General features: G+C 42.0%; 1 protein-coding gene across 1 annotated transcript in view; it reads right to left on the reverse strand.

The window, feature by feature from the left end:
- Nucleotides 1-857: 857 nt before the first annotated feature.
- Nucleotides 858-23182, reverse strand: part of UCHL3 (ubiquitin C-terminal hydrolase L3) — a 37353-nt gene continuing 15028 nt past the window's right edge. Inside the window, exons 7-9 of the mRNA XM_053312890.1 lie at nucleotides 7497-7572; nucleotides 1423-1481; nucleotides 858-1083 (exon numbers count right to left, since the gene is read on the reverse strand). Of these exons, the coding sequence (XP_053168865.1) occupies nucleotides 1000-1083; nucleotides 1423-1481; nucleotides 7497-7572 (219 nt within the window). The 3' untranslated portion in view covers nucleotides 858-999. The remainder of the gene's footprint in view (nucleotides 1084-1422; nucleotides 1482-7496; nucleotides 7573-23182) is intronic.

The following is a 23182-nucleotide window of genomic DNA, read 5'->3' on the forward strand; positions in this document are numbered from 1 at the left end:
TGGTAGCCCTTTGTGTAGTGGTGCTAACCACGCAAATGGTTGCTGCATGCTCGCAGAGGCTAGAAGAGTGCCATTTTGGAGTCCAAAACTGCATTTGGAACATTCCAACTTGGTTGAAACAGGCCCTTCATTTGAAGGTTATTCTGTTTTGAGTTCGGAACACTTGAAACAGCCTATTTCAAATCTGAATGTTCCAAACTCAGAATAATTCTGCACATCCATACAGTGAAGACCTTACTACTTAATATTAGGCAACCTTGGAGACAGGGAGTTGGAATGCCAAAATACATTTCTTCCCCACAGACTTCTCTAGAGCAGCCTCAAAACACAGATGTTGGCCAGTTCTGCTCTAGTGTATACATTTATCTTTTTCATTAACTTCATACACCTTATCAAGTTGACAACTGTTTACGAAAAGCTCCTGCAACAATATATCCAGTAAGGTCAGTTCATTTCTTTGTAAAGAAGAGCTGATTCAAAAAAGCTGATTCATCACCTGATGCACACATGTTGAGCATTGTGTCAATCAGACAATGGCAAATACAGGTTGTTGGGGTGTTTTTTTTTTGCGGGGGTGGGTGGGTGTTATTATGACCACACTTTCTCCAGTTGCAACAGCCAGAGAAGCAGCTGTTGGCTGTATCTGATACTGGCTGATTACAATGCAATTTATCAGAAACTGTCTGTGTACTGGATGATCAGGACCGCTTCCTTTTGGAAATCTCACTGAAAAATTTTAATAAAAGAAAAGCCAGCCCACAGTGTCTTTCATGATGTGATTCTAACACAGGTACCCTTCTAGAATTAACACACCAACACAAGTTTACCTAGGAGAAGAAGAAACAGTCTACAACAGATAAAGGCAAATCTGAAGTTTAATCCTCATCAGGTTACTTGGGAGGTATCAAAAATTTGTTCATTATTGACTTATGGCAAGAGCATAATTTTGTTTCAATACATCTGACAAACACTGAGTTTTTGCCCTCATTTAAGAATAATTTAAGCTGCTGCTAGAGCAATTGCATTAAATCTTATTTCCTCTGGATCACGTTCCATGAATTCCTTGCATACTTCTACCGCATCCTAGGAAAATACACAAAAGGTAAAGATTTATTATCACTTCTGAAAACATACAAAAATCACACACAGTTATAAGGCCAAAGTTGTGTAAAAATGTTTTTCCACTATTAGTTTAACAAGTCTAGACTAATTGGAGGTTCCTTTTTAATATGAGCTGCAGCCATAAGTATACCTGTAGTAAACAATACTTGATGTACAACTTTAATAGTAAGTAGTGGCAATTTGAGTTTATCTAACATACATTCTTTAATAGCATTTTAGAAGTTACCATAGGTAAATAATTTCTACCACCCACAAACCTTGATAAAGTTTTGATAGTATAAACACACTTGAAATTCCTACCTCTAAAAATGTATCATCACTTGATTGCCCATGGTTTATTGGGAAAGGCTTCCGTCCATCTGTTGGAAAGTACCAAGAGTAAGTCTTCAGAAGTAGTGCACTCATTCATATTGAATTGGAAAACTTGATTTATTCAGAAAGTGACAAGAATTAAATTAGTCATGCCTTCCCTACAAGTGACACTCTACCATCGCCTCTTCTTGCTTACTTCCTTTCCTATTCTTGCCCATCATACACTGAAAAGTCATGTGGATAACAACCATCAAGCTTTAAGATTCAGTTAGGCAAATATAGTTGATATAAGACACTTATCAAGCGATCACAGATATCAGTGCTATAGCAAGGGGGAAAAGGTTTTAAAAGGGGTTAAATCTGCGTATCCACAGTGGCTGGAAATGACCTTCGAGGTCATTACTGGCTGCCATTTGGCAGTTTCAAAGAAAATGTTTATTAAAACCTGTTTTTTTCTCAAAAAATAAATAAAATTGTGGATTTAAGCCATTTGGGGCCTTTCAGCATCATCCTATATCACTGCTGCTCGATATAGGTGTTTTCCATAGTACTTTAGGGTTTTTTTTCGTGTTTTTGCCTGTATTTTGCAATTTTCTGTGTTCTTCAGAACCTAACCCCTGCAATCCCATTCACTTAATGCCTCGGTATTTGCAGTTTTGGTATCTGAGGCAGTAACTCAGAACAGAACCCCCATAAATACTGAGGTCCTCCTGAACCTTCCCTTCCTTTCTGAGCCTCCTGCAGCCTCTAAAAATCTGCTCTTGTGTGCTAAGGAGTCACGCTGAAATAGGATGGCATGTGGCACAGAAGACTGCCGCAGGAAGGGGCAGACCAGCGAAAATCTCCCCGCTCCCCAAAACAGGACACTTCAGGATACATCTTTATGACTTTAAAAAGGTGTTTCTTTCTATGATAATAGCTTCACACAGCTGAACTATTGTGACAGCTGCAGATGTGGGAATGATGGTTATGCACCTTATTTATATTAGGGATGTGCATTCCATTCCAACCTCAGAATGGAACACAAATGTCTGGAACATTCTGTCATAACAACTGGCTCCAACTCTGAACACTCAAAGGGCTCTTCTAGCCTCTGCACACGTGCGACAGCCATTTGTGGGTGGTGCTGACTACACAAATAGCTGCCATATGTGCACAGAGGCCAGAAGAGCACCATTTTGGAGTCTAAAACTGTGCTTGGAACATTCTGGCTCAGAATGGAGTCACTCCATTCCGAGCTCAAAACACGCCCTTCATTTGAAAGGTATTCTGTTTCAAGCTTGGGCCACCTGAAACGGTCCATTTTGAGTCACAATATTCTGAGCTCAGAATGTTCTGCACATCCCTAAATTTCCTTTTACATGTATGAATTTACTTACATTAATGAATGTAATTCATTTTGTAATGAATGTAATTCATTTTGTAATGAATTACAAAATTAATATATTAAACTTCTAATTGGAATGTATATGGCTTCTTGGATAATGGGCTTACTAAATACAAGAAATACTGTACTGTAACAGAAAATCAGCCCATCAAACTTGTCAGGCCAGAATGTTTTAGTTCAGAGTTTTAAATTTCTTATGTAAACTGATTTAGTTTGGCAACAATTTCAAATCATAAATAAATTCTAAATGAAGTTCCTATGAAGTACATACTCTGGATACTTTATTTAGGCTTACTGAAATGCATGACCCACATTGAAAAGTGTAATGATCCAACAGGCAGCTATGGAATACACATTCTTGATAGTCTTCCACAGATGTACATTTGAACTGATCCATATTTTTCAAATTAAATTTTTGATTCAGATCCCAGACTTATTCTGGGAAGTGGCATTTTAAATTCTTCCTTATAAATATAAAGAGCATGTTTTCTATGGCAGAGGGTAAGTGTAGTGATAGTCCAAGGTCAAAAAAGCAGACTTTTGTCTGGATTGACTTAAAGCAGACTAAAAAGAACAGGTTTCGGGAAAGATAACATTCACAAGCACATTTATGAGGCTATGGTTTCTCAAATCAAAAGTTTTACTAAATAGCTTGTAGTACACACATGAATGACAGCAGCAGCTTTTTAAAACACCTCTTCTATTGGAGATCTTTAATCAAAGACTCCCGGGACAGGAACTGCAACCTTTCACATGCAAAACTAGCATGTTCTACACTTTTCTGAATGCAAGCAATGCAAGTCTGCTAATTCAGTTTAATATCAGTACTTGAAGCCAGGAGTGTAGCCACTATTGGGAGACTAGGTTAAAAGAACCTAGGCCACCACCCTGCATCTGACATCAGATGCAGGGGTTATTGGTTTAGCTCCCGAGTGGGCCTGCGCGGCCTCGTTCGAGAGTTGGATGGCCAGTGCTGCATTTGCAGCACGGCCAGAAGTGGCTCTCCCTGCCTTTAAGACAGGGAAGAGCCGCTCCTGGTCGTGCTGCGAATGCCGTGCTGTCTGGGATTCAACTCCCATATGGGGCTGTGTGGCCCCATTCAGGAGCCAGACCATGCCCCCCATGTCGGACGTCAGACACGGGGGCATGGCTAACCTCTGTGTTTGATGTCAGATGTAGGGGGTAGGGCTGCCGTGGCAGCCATACACAGGCCGCCTGTAGTCTGGCTCCACTAGTGCTTGAAGCTGATTGACAGGCTTTACTCTGTGCCATTTGTGTTATGCTGTAAAGCAGCAGTGGTATGCAGTTTTATAAAAAAGCAAATTCAACAACACTGATAGCATTCAACCATAGTTATGTTATTTTCCCCCAGGAATGCTTGCAATGAATCCTGGTTACTCAAGAAAAGAAGTTAAAGGGAAGTGTGGTGTATGTACTAGAGACCAAGATGACCCAGGTTCAAATTCCTGCTTAGTCTATAAGCTCATCTTGGGCCAACTGATGTCCCTTAACCTAAACTATCTCACAAGAGGGAAGGAGAAGTATGTATGCTGCCCAAACTCCTTGGAGGAAAGGCAGATTAATCATCTAGATGCAAAGCTAAAATTGGTACTGCTGCATTCTTAACTATCTGCAGCCTTGAAGCCTTTCAAGTTGAATGTAATGAAGTTCTGCAACATGAGCAAACTGCCAGTTAAAATGCTGAGAATCACCAACTAGTCACCCAGAGAGGTTCAGAATTTTCAGCTCTAATCCAGGTTACTGAACAGCAACAATACAGTGTGCTATGATTTGCAGGACATAGCATTAGGACACCAAGCAATGCATGGCACATTCACAGAGGGGAAAGATTACAAAACCACACATGCAAAAGCAGAAACACATTCTTAGCTAGGATTAGACCCTAGAAGTTATTTCAGTTAATGCCTTTCCCCTCTATGCACAGAGGCGCTCTTACCCCTGGACGTCCGGGCCAAAGTCCAGGGCCTCCACAGCCCCGCCACCCCCCCTCCCCCAAATCCTTTTCAGTCTGTCCTGGATGGTGTGTTTGCCCAGCCGAGCATGATGATGCTTAATTTGCGGGGGGGGGGGATGACACCAAAGGCCTTTAGGTCCAGGCTCAAAATTATTATTATTTTGCATTTATATTTTTATTAGTTTTCTATATACCAATGTGACTTCGAGTTCATCTTTCAACATAGTTATACTGTAACGTCTATATTTGCTCTCATATAAATATTTTCTTCATATTTTACCATAATAATCCTTTAGTTTCATTACTCAAACAAATTCTCCAACTGTTATTTTTACATTTCAAGCCCCATTGATAAATCCAAATTTACATTGTTTTTCCTGTACCACAAAGAGGGTTTCCAATCTTCTAGAAAACTTTCTAAAATTGCCATCTCTTACTAATACAGTAAATTTAGAAATTTCTGTTTTCTTTCGGGATTTCTTTATTGATTATGCCCAACAGAAAGGGTTCAAATCTCTTGTGACATACATTTGAGAATCTTTTAAAATTCATCATAAGTCATATCCTAAGGCCTCTTTAGTTCTCTGCAGGACTGCCACATGTGATAAAGGGATCCCTCGCTTTTTTTACATCTCCAACGCTTATTAGATACATTTTTGTAAATTAAAGCTAATTTCTTAGGTATTAAATGCCATACATCAATTTTATCAAATTTTCTTTTACATTATAGCACACTGTGAATTTGAGATCTTTCTTCCACCACTTCTCCCAAACCTCTAGAATAATATTATGACCTACTTCTTGTACCCACTTTACCATTGTTAATTTTACCACTTCATCTCTTGTTTCTTCACATAATAACAGATTATACATTTTAATAATTTCCCAAACTATTATCAAACTTCTTCCACTTTGATCTTATCATAAGATAAATACACATGCCAACACCAACATTTACAACATGTCAGAGTATTAATTACAAGTATCATCTGAAAAAAATATAACATCTTTGATAATACTCCATTTCTTGGTATAATTATTAATTTGATAATTTTTCTAATTTTAATTCTCTTCTGAAGTAATAGCTGGATCTGAATCAAAATCTTTTTTGTATCTTTGTCAACGTTTTTCTAATTCCGAACAATCCCTCATAACAAATTTCTTAGATTTATTGTTTTTAAAAAAGACATCCCTTCAGGCAATAGCCATTTAACGGCTATATTTTTCTTCCTCAAAGCGTCCACCACATACATATAATGCTTCAGTTTCTTTAAAATTCTCGATGGAATCTCTTTCAGAACCCTTATAGCATGACCCCTAATGGTGAGAGTATTAGTGAAATGTGTGCCCCAAATCCTCTCTTTAATAGATGTGGTGGTAAGCTGTACTAAACAGTCTCTGTGTAACTTATTCGCAGAAGCATAGGTAGAGTTCACATGAAAAATTAATTCCACTTGGCTCTCGAACTCTCGATAATCCATTTGCATAAGCACTGCTATCTCTGTAATAGGGATGTGCACGGAACCACGGAGGCGTGGTCCACCACTGGGGGGAGTGTGTCTTTAAGGGGGGTAGTACTTATGCCCCACGCCGCTCTTCCCCCTCTGGTGCTGGACTTTCCAAAAACGTTCTTGGGGCGGCAGAGTACCTCCCTGCCACCCCTGCCCCTGTTGTTGTCTTCAAAGAGTTAACAAGTAGAAAAAGCTATGCGTGGTGCCAGCTTTTTCTACTTGTTAACTCTTTGAAGACAACGATGGGGATGTGGCGGCAGGGAAGAACTCTGCCACCCAGGGGCGTAACTACTATTAGGCAAGGGGAGGCGGCTGCCTGGGGGCCCCCACGCCTCGAGGGCCCCCCCAGAGGCAAGTCACATGACTATATATTGTGAAGTGTGTGTGTATGTGTATCAGTGAGGGGCCCATTTTAAAATTTTGTCTCTGGGCCTACTCCAGCCTTGTTACGCCCCTGCTGCCACCCCAAGAACATTTTTTGAAAGTCCAGCACCAGAGGGGGAAGAGCGGCAGTGGGGAGGGGGTAAATACTACCCCCCCTTAAAGACACACTCCCCGCCCCCGCCGAACCACTGGATGAGCCGAATTCCAGACCGGTCCGGAGGCCTTTTGTATGGCCCCAGACCGGTCCGTGCACACTCCTACTCTGTAATAAGCAATTGTCTCAGATCTTGGTCCTTATCTTCAGGTACACAGGCTCTAAAATTACCTAGGTGCACCTCTATCTATGCATTTAAACCAGGTGTGTCAATCAGTATTCCTTGTAACAGGGATTCCCAGATGTTGTTGACTACAATTCCCATAATCCCCATCAAAATGCCTTTGCAGCTGGGGATGTTGAGAGTTGTAGTGAAAAACATCTGGGAATCCCTGTTAGAGGGAACATGGGTCAATATCCTTTAATTCTATGCCTCTTGCTCTTAACAAAAAGACCATAATTAATTGTTCAAAGATAGACTGTAGCAAGGCTTTAAAGAAGCACACAATTTCTTCAATCATCTTGCATGCCTGACAACATGTCCCCATTTTCCCATTCACCTGAATGGGAAAATAGGGACATGTTGGCAGGTATGATCTTATAGTATTGCTACCACCAACACGCTAGGCTATGATGAGTCAAAAGCATCAAGTATTCACTATTTTATGTAGTTAATTTGAGACAATTTTGAAAGAGAATGATTGCTCTTACCTAATTCATAGAGGTTGCCCCCAACATTTACTAATGCGATGAAGTGAAGATCTACTTTCTCATCTATACTTGGTGCCTGTGAGAAAAGAAATATGGCATGTGTGCAAAAGATTAAATTTTGTTTACCCAACACAGGGATAAGTTAATTGAATCTGGGCTCAGCCTATGAACCTAGTTTGAACCCCACATTTGAAGACAAGACAAGTGTGTTTCTGAGCATATGAAAGTTGCCTTTTCCTCATCATTGAACCAGCCTGCACCTCTCTAGGGTTAGGCATTGGGCTTCTAGCCCACAGGAATGGCTGCCAGCCAGACTTGAGGTCCAACACCTCATTTTAGCAGCCAGTCACCACAGAACCTATCAAAGTACATGCGAACAAGGAAGGGTGGGTGGGACTAGGGACCATAAAACATAACCTTTAGTGCAGATTCTCACAGTTGCTGCAATTATCACCACAAAATGCCAATTTCATTTGGTTAAAAATACAATCAAAACTAGGTACCTATGGTCACAATTTCTTTGTATTTCAATCTATCTACTATGCACAGAAACCCATATCAAAGTGATCAAGCCAAAGAGACAGTGTCACCATTCCTAACAGGATTCAGCCTATAATCCAGTTTCCTATGCATTCTACATCCATAAGATTTCCAAAGGGCATCTCAAAAATGTTCATGGCAATTGTATTTTCACTCTCAAAGTTGAAAATATAAAAGCTACCAGGTCTACTGTGAAATCTGTTTTTCACAAAACTTAAGGAAGCTAGTATGAGATATAAGAACTCGGCGAGCAGAACAACTTTCTAATTTAACAAGTTAATTCAAGCAAATGTGCTGCACCAGTTACTTCCCTTTATATTAACATACACAATTATTCCCCAAGTAATGGGTTAAAGAACGTTTATCAAGCATTTTTGTTCAGGACAAGAGCTCTTAATACTTGTTACATTTTAAGAAGTCTCAAGTATCAGTTTAAAAGTTTCCAAAATCCCAGTTGTAGGATAATGCAACTATCAAGAGTGTTTATAGACCTAAAATATACTGCATTTGTACCAAGCTACTATGCTTCCACATTGGTGCAAACAATGTCAAGTTTGTAGTAATCTTGTGACAGTGCCATACATAGATACATTGACACAAGTGGGCATTGAGGCATAGTAGCTCCTTGTACAGCTGAAAGATCTGTATAAATTAGAAAGATTCAGAAAAGAGTAACTAAACGAAATGATCAAGGGAACACTGGAACACCAGTTGGAGGGGTGTGTAGCAAAGGGAAGGATTTGAGGGAGGACTTGGCTTCACTTAGAGCAACTGCTGGGTGGGTGGGCCTTTCCTAATAAGAGAAAAAGCCTGGGGAAATCAAAACAGAAGACCAATCCAGAGGACTGAATGGGAACTAGACTCACAGCCACCAGAAGATGAAGTTCTGTTTGTTTGTTCTGTCCCAAGAATGCCCTGAGGAACCAGCTGGCTGAGAAGCTGCTGGGGAAATGGGAGTTCACAGCCTGGAAGCAGGAGACAGCAGGAAGAACTTTGTGAGTAATACGATAGGGACCAGTTTAGTTAAACGTGTGAGGGAAGTTATTTTTCTTAATTGTATTGCTTGAATCCAAGTTGCCTGGTTAGGAACATAGGAAACTGCCATATACTGAGTCAGACCATTGGTCTATCTAGCTCAGTATTGTCTTCACAGACTGGCAGCGGCTTCTCCAAGGTTGCAGGCAGGAATCTCTCTCAGCCCTATCTTGGAGAAGCCAGGGAGGGAACCTGAAACCTTCTGCTCTTCCCAGAGCGGCTTCAACCCCTGAGGGGAATATCTTGCAGTGCTCACACATCAAGTCTCCCATTCATATGCAACCAGGGCAGACCCTGCTTAGCTATGGGGACAAGTAATGCTTGCTCCACAAGACCAGCTCTCCTTGAGAGATGATGAAATCATCTCTATTACAATCTGCTTTATCAAGAGACAATTGCTTTTATTGTAAACTCTTGTTTTTATTTTATTTTAATCTAATAATAAACCCTTGTTGGTAAAGTGTTTGTCTTCGTTTTGGGTCTGCCTTAGTCACACGCCTCTGGAGACCTAGAAATGTTCAGCCCCTTCTAGGGAGGGTCTTGCCACTTCACCCCCAGAAATCTTATATGGAGAGTGGTTTGTCCTGCATTAAAATAATGGGGTCGTAGCAGCCTACTGTAAATCTCTTACAGTCAAGGATTCACCTCAGTGAACTCCCCTCCAGCTCTGGTAGGAAGCATTTACAGGGGGTAAAAATTACTAAAGGGGAAATAGGAGAACGGTTTACAAAGTTATAAATGGTGTGGAGAACATACACAGCAGAGCTCTCATGTGATCAACAGAGGAGGAAATGTGTGTACCCTGGCTTTGAATGTTGCATAGGAAGAGCACAGAGAAGAAGCACCAAGTCCAAGCTGCCATTTAGGGCCACCTTGTCATTTGGAGTGCAGACACACTCTTATTGCAAAAAGACAAGTTCTCAGAAACGGGTGATGTTCCCCAAAAGGAGACAGGAACTCCAAGTATATATTGGGGGGTGAGGGGGCGAGCAGGAGTTATGTCCTCAAGGCTTGAAACAGTGGAAAGTGTGCTTAGCATTCCAGTACTGAATACTTATGTGCATAAGTAACTTTACTTCAATGACCTTACTGAAGGATCACACTAGGAACCTTGAGGAATTTTCTCCTAGAACTGTCTTATATTAGGTATGTATCAGTTTAAGTGTTAGAGGACCTACAGAGGCTCTTCACATGACCAGTGTGAAGAGCCTCTAGAAGGCTTGTGGGGAGAGCGGGCTTAGCCCACGCTCCCTGCAGACTATCACTATTGCAGCCCTGGGCGGCCGGATCGGCCACCCACACAATGGCCAGCTCTGTCACAGAGCCAGCAGGGGCTGCGGGGATCAGGAGCTGCATGGTCCCCGGAAGTTCAAGTATGGAGAATGGATGCTTGCCGCTGCCCAGCTGGGGGGTCTCCTCATGTGTTGCCACGGTTTAAACGTGTTACCTGCTTTGGGGAAACCGGGCTCGCCTGCGAGCCCAGTGGTTCCCACAATCCATGGAAAGCGGGCTAAGCTCCTTAGCCCGCTTTCCACTGATCGTGAGAATACCTTCATAGTCTTTTTACAACCTTATTTTAGTTTTATGTTTCATTCTGGTTTTAATTTCTGCCACAGGTATTCAGTCTTGTGTTAGTGTCACTTTAGAAAAGCTTATAGAAGTGCATCAATACCATGCCAAGAAGCAGGCCTGCAAAGATTAAATGGATGTGTCCACTAACTTGGCAGAAGTTTGTGTTTGCTAGTACAGGAATTAGCTAGAACAGTTGCCTGTGGCAGCTGCCATACCACCATTTTTTCTGGAATGGACACAGATTGCTCACTCAGTTATTCCCAAGTGTCCAGACATCCCTCCTAAATTATTACATTCCTGTGTTTTCCTGTTGTCATCCTGCTTTTTTCCCAACCAGTGCTCATTTGTGGCAGTGTTTTTGGCTTCAAACAGGACTGCAGCAGAATCCCAGTGCTTTTGGCTTGCTTCTGGGGAGAACTGTCCATGATGCGGTTTGCAACATGGCTGATGACTGCTTGTTTTCCTCATCTCTTTCTGCTTCCATGTTACATTGTTTTTTTAATGAGATCCTTATGCCATGCTTCCCAGTGTTTCCAGGGTCACTTACATAACAGAAGTGATTGCCTGCCTGCCCTTCTGCCATTTACTTTTCTGAAATCCAAGTCCATCCTGGCAATACAGCTGTACAGAAATGCAACTATTTTTTATGAACATGTTAAAATAATATGGCAAATAAACAAGCTTGTGCAATGGCAATCCACCACTAAATGTTTTAGAGCAGCATGGCTGGAACCAATGGCTGCATACAGGGACTGAAGGGAGCATAACCCATATTTGTGAAAGTTCAGGTTGCAATTCCATTCTGCACATTGTGCAGTTTTTAAAAAAATCACTATTTTTAATGCTTCGTGTGCAATTTTTTTATTTTTTATTTTCATTTTAAGCCACTTTGGGGGCTCTTTTTGAGCCAAACACATGACAGTTAATTCCTCTTAGAATTACAGGCTTGCAGTCTGGGCATGCTCCGATATTCAGCCTCTATACTCTGCTATCTGCTGTGGAAAGGACTTCATTTGCTCAAATTAGGTAGGTATTTATTTAAAAAGCTATAAACTGGAAGCTACAGAAACTAAAGAACCTAACAGATCCAAAGTACATATGAAACATTAAAAAGCCTCTTTTAAAACATGTGTTTTAATTTTTAAAAAAAACTGAGGAAGGGAGTATGGCGAAGTTCTTTGGGAAAGACATTCCAAAGCCAAGGTGCCACAACCGAAAAGGCCCTGTCTCTAGTCCTCGCCAACCAGATCTCTATTAGTGGTAGGGCCATGAGCAGAGCCTGAGATGCTGAGTGGAAGGCCCTGGAAAGTTCATATGGGCGAATGTGGTTGACAGGTACCTCGGCCCCAAGCTGTGTACAGTTTTAAAAGTCAAGAACAGCACCTTGAATCTAGCCCGGAAGTGGACCGGTAACCAATGAAGCTGCTGCAGGATGGGTGTAACACTCATGAAGCGACTTGCGCCCATTGCAGCATTCTGGACCAGCATTCTGGAATGCCAACTGTGCCTGTTTCTAGAGAAGTCTGACCTTACTTTAATGGGGTCTATGGAGATTACCTTTGAAAAAACATGGAAAAATTGCAGCTGTTCCAACATGCTGCAGCCAGGTCCTTGAGAGGAGCAGGGTATAGAGATAATGCTGCACTCTTGCTTCAAGAGCGGCACTGACTCCCAGTCAATTTCCAGGCACAACTCAAAGTGCCAGTCTTGACTATTAAAAACCCACAATTGGGACCAGGGTATCTGAAGGACTGCTTCCTCCTATACGAGGCGGCCCAGGTGCTAAGATCTGCAGTAAGGGTTCTTCACAACTTACTGATATGTGTTTGGTTGGGATGGAGAAGAGACTCTTCTCCACAATGACAAGAAGGTTATGGAATTGCTTTCTAACTGAGGCCCACTTTGCTGCTAGGTCAAAATCTTTCTGCTTTCCAACTGTTTTTACCTGGTACAGCAGAAGAGTTTGTGTCTGCTGTTTTATATTACAATTGAAATGGTGTGTTTTATCTGCCATTTTCACCAAATACTTTGAATATTGATTGAGTGGTTTTATTGTACCATATTTTCAGTTGTTAGTCACCTTGAACACTTTTATGTAAAGGGGAAAGGCAGGATATAATTACCAGAGATACAAAAGTGTTAGTGTTATTGAAACACAGGCTCTCTTCCAAACTGGAAGGTGATGAACATAGTTATTTCTAAGCGAGCATAAAGATTATGGAACATACATAATTCAGGTTGCTGCATCACCACATAAATGTGGAAAACTTAGAAAACCAGATTAAAAATCTCTTGTGAAAATAGTCTAAGTTGCCAGAAAATTTTTGCCTCATCAACATAACTCAAAATGCTTTCAGAAGAAAGAGGGGTGGGTGGAAAATCAGTTGAGATTCAAGAGTATTGATCAGAAGAACTGGCAATTTTTACCATTAGCCAGATAATTTTTCTCCCTACTGCAAAGAATCATTCTACAGAACAGCCAAGCCATATTTCCATCTTTTTTTTGTTTTTTTAAACATCCAAGATCAGAAAGAAAAAAAGATTGGAAAGCAAGACAACCACCGGGTTCTGAGCAAAGCAAAGTGACTAAAAGGATGTCATATTTAAATGTAGATGTAAAAGAAATGGATTTGGTACAGAATTAAAAGCTAGCAGACCCAGCTGAAACACCAAAGAGTGAACCAGATTGGGTAAATCTATAAAAGAAGCAGCAGTTCCCATTAGAGGCCACTTTTTTTTAGCCATTTTGAATTTGTCACTGAAAGAATCTACCAATGAGGATGAAGACAGCAAAGCATAGTGGACGGGTGCTATACTGCACCAAGCAAGTCCAAAAGAGGAATTTAGAGGTGGAAAGAAGCACCTTTAGGCTTAAAAACTGAGAGAGCAGGTCTGCCATAGAGAAGAGATGGAAGGGACTACACTTACAACAGAATGGAGCCCAATAGCTGATAGGGGTATTGTGGGCCGCCAACGCTGAAGGCAGACGGGTGGACTTGTAGCCTTTACAGGGCTTGTAGCTTTTGCAGAGGCTACACTATTACATCTGACCAGCGTCAAGGATGCAGAGCGACGCAAGGGTGAAGCCTTCATTTTGCAGTGGCTAAACTGAGGCTGTGGTGAGGAGGATGGTGAGGGCAGCAAGGATGATGGTGACTACATAAATATTAAAACAAAAAAGAGACACACTTTACCCACTTTAGACTAAACTGTACAGTTCTAATTCATTACATACCCCAATGGACAAACATAACTGAAGATAGCAAAGAGAGCAGCTATGGTCTAAACAGCGTGTTGTACTGCTCTGTTGTACATGGAACAGAAGATATAGAGTGGCAACTTTCAGAACGTTGCCACTTTCACATATAAAACTTTACAGATTTTCCATGCACATCCCATAAATATTTTAGACTTGATAGGAAAGTCTCACAAGAAATTCTAGAATCTTCCTACTCATTTTATTATGTAGATAAGAGAAGGGAAGATATAGAGTAATCCTACTATGGTTTGTGCCTTAAAAAAACAAACACAACAATATTCAACATGCACACATGTTTTACTCCTGGAAAAGGAAAATACACAGCCTTCAAAGTCAAATAAATGTTTACAAAATGGACACCACTGCTGTATGAAGTGGTAGTGGTGAGTGTGCACTTGCTGAAGCTTGACAATTAAAAACAACAACACTAGATGAGCAGTCTCACTATTACAGTAAACAGGTGTATTATAGGTGCTGTTTTTGACCATTAGAGCCCTTAATGGTTTGAGCCCTGGATACCTGCGGGACCACTTGCTCCCAAGGGTCTTCCCAGCTGGGGATGATGGGAGCAACATCTGTATTATCATAGGTTGAGAACCTCTGACATAGTGAATTTTACCCATAACACATTTGTGTGTTTAGATTTCTGCCCACTTCCACAGTTTTTGTGCCTCTAAAATCCAAACTGACACTCCCTCAACCTTCTCCAGCCAGAGTGCTTTCTGACTTTGTAGGGCTGGGGGAATACACTTTCAGAGGGCAGCTAAACCTTGCCAGTGAGGATTCAGTTTAATTTTTTGCTTTTCAGTATGTGCACTGGGGGTACATGGTTGAAAGTGTGTGTGGGTGTGTGTCCATGCTAATAGGCACATAGCCACATTGATAGTCTAGAAGGCAGAGCAGTCCAGAGGTTGCCCCCAGTTTCCAACAGTACCCTGATAAAAGGAGGGTACTCCAAGCACTACCAGGGTCATTGCCTGCCAAAGGCAGCCAAAGATTTGCCACCCCAGCAGTAAGGGTCTCCCTTCCCTTTTCAAGTTAGAATGTGGCGGGGGTGGGGGGAGTTGGTTAAATCTTCTCTTTAAAACAAACAAACAAACCACCTTTAAAAATGCTACTGCCCAGCAGCAATGCAGCAACAAGAGCTCCTCCTGCACCATTCCGCCTCCCAAAGAACAAGGCTGTTCTGGGGCAGAGTTTGGGGCTTGTGCAAACGCTTACATGACAAAAATAAGAACATAGAACCTTCCCTGCTGGATCAGCCCAAGATCCATCGGGTCATGTGTTTTGCTTCCAGCAGGGATCAGTGGGACACCTCTCACAAGAAGGTACGAGGGAAACCCCTGTTGTTTTACAACACTACAGCCGATATTGTAAGGTATCACAGAACAAGGCTGTTCTGGGGGGGGGGGAGTCTGGGGCTTGTGCAAACTCTGGGAGTTGTGCGAAGCCTCCATTCAGAAGCACGAGAACGGCAGCCCCTCCTCAAGTTAGGTGTTTTCTTCAGTGGTGCTGGTGGAGGTGGGCAGTTAACCTGTGTGCTGTTTGGAAAAAAGAGCATCACAATGAGAGGTCGCGTGTGAGTGTGTCCGCCTGTCTAGGACAAGGGAGATAATCCTCAGGTCCAGAGCACAGCCAAAGTCGTAAGGGGATTGGGAGGTTCCCCCCCCCAATCTTCTCTTCCCCCCTCCTCGTTTTCCAAGCTGGACTGGAGTAGGAAGCTAGAGCAGCGGCAGCCATTGCCTTTGCTAACATTGAAAGACAGGGCCTGTCATGCTTCTGAGCAGCAGCCAGCTCCCTTCCTCCTCCTCCTGTTGCTGTGCTGCACTGGGAATAATCACCCTACCATTGCATGGAGAATTGGAAGCTTCTTCAAAGGGGACAACTGGACTCGTTCTGAGAAGAGGCTTTGCTGCTGCTGTCTGAGCAAGACCAAGGAGGAGTGCCTTGGTGGGGGCAGGCAAAAACCAGCCCAGCCTTTAAGAATGAACTGAGCTCTCCGGCTTCTCTGCCCAAGTGGCTGGATGGGTCAAGAGCTGAGCCCAGACAGGGGGCCGAATATCTTTGGGGACTGGAGTGGCTCCTGCTGGCTTCCAGGACATCATTTCCACCCACACTGCTACTTCTATAGGCAGAGACATCTTTGAACAAGAGAAGCGAAGGCTTCAGAGGTGGTTGTTGGTCCTGCTAATGTGGTCCTAATGCCAGTCACTCCCAGGAAGTGCTGGTGGTGGCGGCAGGCAGGAGCCCGAGTCCCGCTCAGGCTTGCTTAGCCAGCATCTGATTGGGCGTGTGAGCAGAGGCCCAATTTCAGGTGATTTCTGTCATTTGGGAGGTAGGCGAGCTTGTGTTAGGATGTATCGCTGTCCTCTCCTGCCAGCGACAGAGAGGGCGGTGATATGTCCTAACACAAGCCCGCCTACCTCCCAAATTTATTTATTCATATATTGATTTTATTACATTCTATATCCTACTCTTCCTCCAAGGAGCCCAGAGTGGTGTACATAGTTAAGTTTCTCCTCACAATAACCCTGTGAAGTGGGTTAGGCTGAGAGAGAAGTGACTGGCCCAGAGTCACCCAGCTAGTTTCATGGCTGGATGGTGATTTGAACTCGGGTCTCCCCGGTCCTAGTCCAGCATTCTAACCACTACACCACACTGGCTCAAATGACAGAGATCACCCATTTTAGGCCTTTCTGCACACATGCATGCGCAGTGGGCGATCGTCATTTGGGAGGTAGGCGGGCTTGTGCTAGGACAAATCGCTGTCTGTCTTCTCTGCTGCTAATGCGCTGCGCCCATTGCCATCCTGCCGCTGCACCATTAGGCGGGTGCATGAGGAGCTCTCAGCAATGTTAAAAGGTGGTGGTTTTTTTTTTTTTTTTAACATTAAACTCTTTCCAAATTTGCTGCTGGGGGAATTTTGCCGCCGTAGGCAGCCGCATCTAGTGCCTATCCTTTAATGCGCCAGTGAGCACTACACTTGTGTCCTCAAATCCCAACTAAGTCCACATATACAGGAGAGCTAGAACCAGGTACTTTAGAAGTACAACAGGATTGGAACTGCAAGCAGTGCTACAGCTTTGGAAGGCAGGGATACATTCTGTTGCACAGTCATTTAAATCCTAGGTTTCAATAAGCTTCTAATGCAAGCTATCAATACATTTAATGACCTGGACACATCTAAGCCCTGAAGTCCCTAATAAGTGCTTCGCTACAGAACCAGTAAGGGTTTCACTAACAAATAGTTTTTAATTTATTTAACACACTTTGTGATTTGTGAAGGCAAGTTGCAGAATACAAATTCAATCAAGTCATCTAGATGCTGAAAATTCTCTCATAACGTAAATGAGAAAGCAAGATATTAGGCTCTGCATTCCTTCACATTTTAGCCTTGTTTGGCAAGAGGCCTTGTTTTATTTTCCTTTCCTGTAACTGTTTACCTAGAAACACAATAAAAATAAGCTTTGAAAAGCTGCGAGACAGTGGGGAAAACAAAAACAACCCTGAGCTTTGAATGGTTAACATTCAACAGGAAATAGTTTTACAGTACATGTACTTTGCCCTGAAAAACAGAATTCAGGAATCCAACAACAAAAATTTCATCAAGACAGAAGACTGCACCACAAGACACTGTATTGTATATGTTTAAAGAAGCAGAAATTAAATCAGCAATTCAGATTAAAACAAGAATCTATTTTCCAACCTTCAACTTCATTGTCGAACAAGTTCAAGTTATTCCTGTACTTCTGTTCATGCTACAATGGTTGGCTACTCATACCGTTTCCACGGTATGAATATGAATGCATATGAATGCATATATGCATATGAATCCTTTCATATGCATATAATTTAAGGAGGTGCTTCATATACATGTGCATGCATCCCAGTCAGTATCTCATCACATGCAAACGTTCATCCAAGTACATTTTTTAAGTCTGTTTACACACAAAAAATGTATGTTTGAGGTCAAGTGATGAAATATGATTGAGCAGGGATTTGAACTCAACTCTTCCATGTCCAAACACCCACTACACACTGCACCATCCGATATGACAACATTCTCAGTGTGAAGTTCAGCCCTAGTACCACACAGGCCTTCCTGTCTACAAATATTGTATAGTTAATTTAATATTTATTGCACTGTAAAAAGCATAAAACCTTTAGGCATGCCACCCTCTTTTAAAACAAATATATTTCATTGGCACAACAGCCTGTCAACATTCTGAAGAGGAGTCACTTAATCTTCCTTCAACTCAATGCTGAAAAAAACCCAGGCCCGAGATATCTGTGCATGGGAAAGAAATTCTTTCTACTCATGGAGTGGAAAGGGCAATTTTAAGCAACCACTCCTTCTCTATGCAGCCATTTGTGCCTTCCAAATGCGAGTCCCTAAGGATTGCAAGATTTTCAGGGAGACATATTTTCAGGAGACATAGAAAGCTAATGGAAAGGGCAGAATCACTGTGCATTACTCCCCCCCTCCACATGTACAGTACGTGTCATATACAACCCAATCAGTATGTCAAGCACAATATCCTTACTTTAAGGGCACATTGCAAATAATCCCACCAGCAGTCATCATCAGTTGCTCCTGTCAGCTAGGAATAATTACACTGCCTTGCAATGCAGGATTCAACCAACTGATTCTTACTGCTATAAATCAGAGGCTTTTAATGCAAGAAATTAATATAGTAAAGGACTCTGCCTGCTTGAACACCCCAAGCCTCAGAAGAATTCACCTAGGGAATTCCTGCCTCGTGTCAAATACTCTAGATGAAGCAGTTGTTTCAGAACAGTTAGATCTTAAACCTACAGCCAGTGTTGTGCACATTCTGCACAATGAAGGATGTAATTTGGTATTTGGAGCGGAACTGGGTTTCCAGAGTTTGTCGTTTAAGACAGGAAGTTGCTAGCTCCAAGTATTTAGCTTAAGTTCACTTTACAAACAAAGGTCAAACTATTACCTCTTTGAACTTGTGCCAATCCAGTTAAAAAGAAACTAAGGAAGTTAGATTAGGAAGGTCAACTGTGCATCTGTAGCATTCACAAAGCCCATCACTTGCTTCCATCCTGCTAGTTTTAAAAGTGTATCTTAGTTGCCCCAGTACTACCAACAGCAGATACCCCACATCCCAATAGATCTTTCTAACTCAAAGAATTATTTTGAAAATTCAGTTCAAATATTTCCAAAATTACTAACAAGCTAAGGATGTACCAGATATTGACCTGATTATTTCAGTTAAGTATTGTGCAATTAATATTTGGTTTCCATAAAGATATTGGCCTGGTTTAAATTATTCTCCAAACCATGGTTTTTTGAATGAATCATAGGCTCTCCTCACTAAACTGCACACAGCTTCATTCTGTTTGTAGCAACACACCATCTGAATAAGCAATCTATGGTTTTTAGAACATGAATTAGACCGTGGTTTGAAGTGAGTTTCTAATTTTGGTCTGCAGGACAAGCAAAAGCCATAGCTTGTCAATCCGGATGTCACAACAAAGCATGATTTGTGCTCAGCAAGGAACTGAAAGTGAAGCTGCACCCTGGGGGTGCAAGGGGAAGGAGCATGCAATCTCCAGCATGGTGTAGTGGCTAGAATGCTGGACTAGGACTGGGGAGACCTGAGTTCAAATCCCCATTCAGCCATGATACTAGCTGGGTGACTCTGGGCCGGTCACTTCTCTCTCAGCGGGAGTGTTCTTCAGAGGGTTGTTGTGAGGAAAAACTTAAGTATGTAGTACACCACTCTGGGCTCTTTGGAGGAAGAGCGGGATATAAAACGTAAATAAATAAATAAATAAATCTTGTACTGATTTCCAAACTATGCTTTGGAGGATCGTTTGAACCAAGGGTGAAGCCTAGTAGTAGACTCCCTCTGGCTATCTCTTCAGCATTTTGTCCCTTCCCCCTAGGAAGCGGGGGGAGAGATGCAGTGGCAAGCAGGCAGATGCTGCTCCCTCCCTTCCCCGCAGTGAACAGGGGCTGGTGGGGTGTTGCATTCACACTCCCTTCACTGAAGAAGGGGGAAAGCCATAGTCAAGTCTTTCTTCCTTGGCGAATGGGCCTTCCTCCTAGAATCCTCTGTGTTATTCAGGAGACTCAGGCAGGAGACTCAGGCAGGCAGTTCCCTTGCTGAGGGGGTGGGGAGGGAGTGGGGAGTGGGTGAAAAGAGGAAACCACACAAATCTCTCACAGTGCTGCTACCTTCTCCCATCCACTTGCCTTTTGTGGAAGAGTTTTGTGGCACTACTGCCTCCTCCTGGCGTCCATGAAGGCCAGATTTGACAGACTCATAATGTCAACTCAGTCTGAACCAAACCATTGGATGGTGTGTTCTTTTCCTTAAAAATGAGATCCCTCAGAGGTGGTACTTTCCCACCAAGAAACTGGTCCTCTCAATCATTACAATTTTAAATGTATTCATTCATTTTCCTCTGGTTAAATTTTGTACGGCAAGCCTTTTAGAAAAATCTAGATCAGGCTGCTCCAAGATCACAGAAAAAGCCTGCTACCAAGGTCAATACTTTATTTATGTGTCATTCTGCTTACACCAAGAAGATGAAGTGTACAATAATAAAAGTAGCTATTCATGAATACATCACAGCTGCTTCAAAAATCATTTTAAAAATATATTGCTATATTCATTCTTTCCTTTGTACAACAGTATCTAAACATCTCTCATCTTAAACAATGTAATAAGGAGAAAGCAATTTGTTGATCACAGTATAGAGAGTAAGCAATAGACTGTTGATTTAAAAAAAAAAATCAAGGGCATCTGGAAAAGTAAGAAAGAGTATTTATGTCCAGCATTTACAAAAGAAAAGAAAAAGTAGTTCAGTCTCTATATTTTTTAAGACAGATTTTATGTTTTAAAAGGCAGTAACATCAAACAAGTAGTTATATTTAGAAGGAAAGTAATCCTACCAGCAACTGGAGCGGAGGGAGGAACAGACTTTTTTTAAGAAGAGGCCACATTGAGTGTTCACAATGATAACACGACCAAAAAATTTAAAAGCCCTGTATGTCAACATAAATAAAATACTATATGCTTTGCAGGAAGGAGGGAGAAGTCTACTGCAAGCTCTTTCATGTTACTTCTCAACCAATAAATTATAAAGCCAGATAAAAAACAAGATGGCTTTAAATCATACGTTTTATAGCTGTATAACAGTCTGCACCCTGCAGCTTCTCAGGTTTCCCATATTAACCACTACTGCCTTGACCAAACATCTCAGCATTCATGAGGCATTCCAGGGGAAGTTACAGATAACCAAAACTATTAAACTAGTCACAGGCTAGTATCTATAGCAAAGGGCCAATGTATGAGCAGATGGGCAGCTGAACTCCATTTTTCTCTCCTATACACATTGCTCAACAATCTTTCCATACAGGAAAGACCAACACACACAGGATGACTCAATATATTGTAAGATATTGCTAAGATCTGAAAAGTCCAGTTTTCCAGCAGCATTTTGATTGAATTAGAATGTATGTAATTCCTTTGTAGATCTAAACTCAGATTACAGATTTTTGCTGGGAGTGAATTCCGCAGCACAGGAAAGCTACAGAGAAGGCCCACCCCTGTGTCTCCACCAGATGTGCTGATGGTAACTGAAGACGGACCTCCTTAATGTGCGGTAGGGATTGTGCAGAAGAAGGCGCTCTCTAAGATAACTCAGACCTAAGCCATTCAGGGCTTTAAAAAGGTAATAACTAGAACTCTGTGTTTTGCCCTGAAACATATCGGCAGCCAGTGCAACTGTTTCAAAACAGGCATAATATGGTCTCTCCAAGTTGCCCCAGAGACCAGTCTGGCCGCTGCATTTTGAACCAACTGAAGTTTCCAAACTACGTACAAAGGCAGCCCCATGTAGAGTGCATTGCAATAATCAAGCCTGGAGGTTACCAGCTGATGCACCACTGTTTTGAGGTCGTCCTCTTTAAGAAGAAATGGAGACAGCTGTCGAATCAGCCGAAGCTGATAGAAAGCATTCCTGGCCATAGCCTCCATCTGAGATACCAAGGTGAGGCCTGGATCAAGGAGTACTCCCAAACTGAGTACCTTCTCCTTCAGAGTCAGTGCAACCTCATCCAGTGCAGGAAGCTCTAACTTATTCCTCAAATTCTGTGCCCCTTACAATGAGCACCTCCATCTTGCTTAGATTCAGCTTTAATTTGTTGTCCTCATCCAAGCAGGATTGCCTTGGTGCAAAATTTAGCTTTTTTTAGCATGAAATACACACTAATAAACTGGGCATGAACCAGCTTAATGCCCTCTGGTCTCCTTCCCTTGTTATTATTGGATAGGCACGGCTCGAGCTGGTGGGAGAAATGTGCTAGGAAACTCCATAACTACAGTCTTTCGCCTGAGTCAATCCTCTCTGTGGGATTGGTCAGGGCCAAATATCTATCTATCTATCTATCTATCTATCAAATTTGTATGCCGCCCCAAATTTCCATCTCTGGGCAATAATTAAATGAAGGATTAAATAACAATAATTAAATAATTAAATAACAATAATTAAATGAAGGATCTGGGATATTGAGTTTCGGAAACACCTGTCAAGGATATCTAGTTCATTCCAGCTGCTCAGTAGTGGGATGAGAACTCACCCAGCAGATTATCGGTACCTCCTCACCTTCCCTAAACATAGATGGGCCTTCTAGAGGGCCAGTATATGAATGCCCTCCCCTTGGAACTGCTGGCTGGCAGATATAGCAAAATTCCAATTGGAGGTATTGTCCCTGTAACTCTGAGGAGATTGAGTCAGTTGCACATGTGATCCTGCAGTGTGTCTTTTATATAGGTCTTAGGCGAAGGTTAACTGACCCTGTTTTACATAACCTGCCAGGACAAGCCAATGAATTTTATGTCAAATATTTGTTAACAGATGCAAATCCATCTATCACACACAGAGTTGTGAAATTCTGTTGCTCTGCAATACAAGTTCAGCGCACTCTGCTCGCTAACGGTTAGTCAGAGACCATAATAAAGACTGACTGACACACAGTCCTGGGAATTCAAGACTGAGAGCAAAAGGCCAGAGCTGGTCAGCCTACGTTAGCCACAAATACTAATAGCTGAGTGAGAAAACAGCAAAAGGGGAAAGAGTTAACCTCCTACTCTCCGTGCACTGCAGTCCAATCAAGATTGTCCCCCTTTTGGTGAAGAAAATAAGTGCTTCCAATAGTGGGCATACTTCTTAAAAGCATGTATAGGTAAACATCTACTTTGACCCTTACTCTATAATCATTAAACTACAATTATATGAA

The sequence above is a fragment of the Hemicordylus capensis genome, chromosome 3, assembly GCF_027244095.1.
Source record: "Hemicordylus capensis ecotype Gifberg chromosome 3, rHemCap1.1.pri, whole genome shotgun sequence".
Lineage (NCBI taxonomy): Eukaryota > Metazoa > Chordata > Lepidosauria > Squamata > Cordylidae > Hemicordylus > Hemicordylus capensis.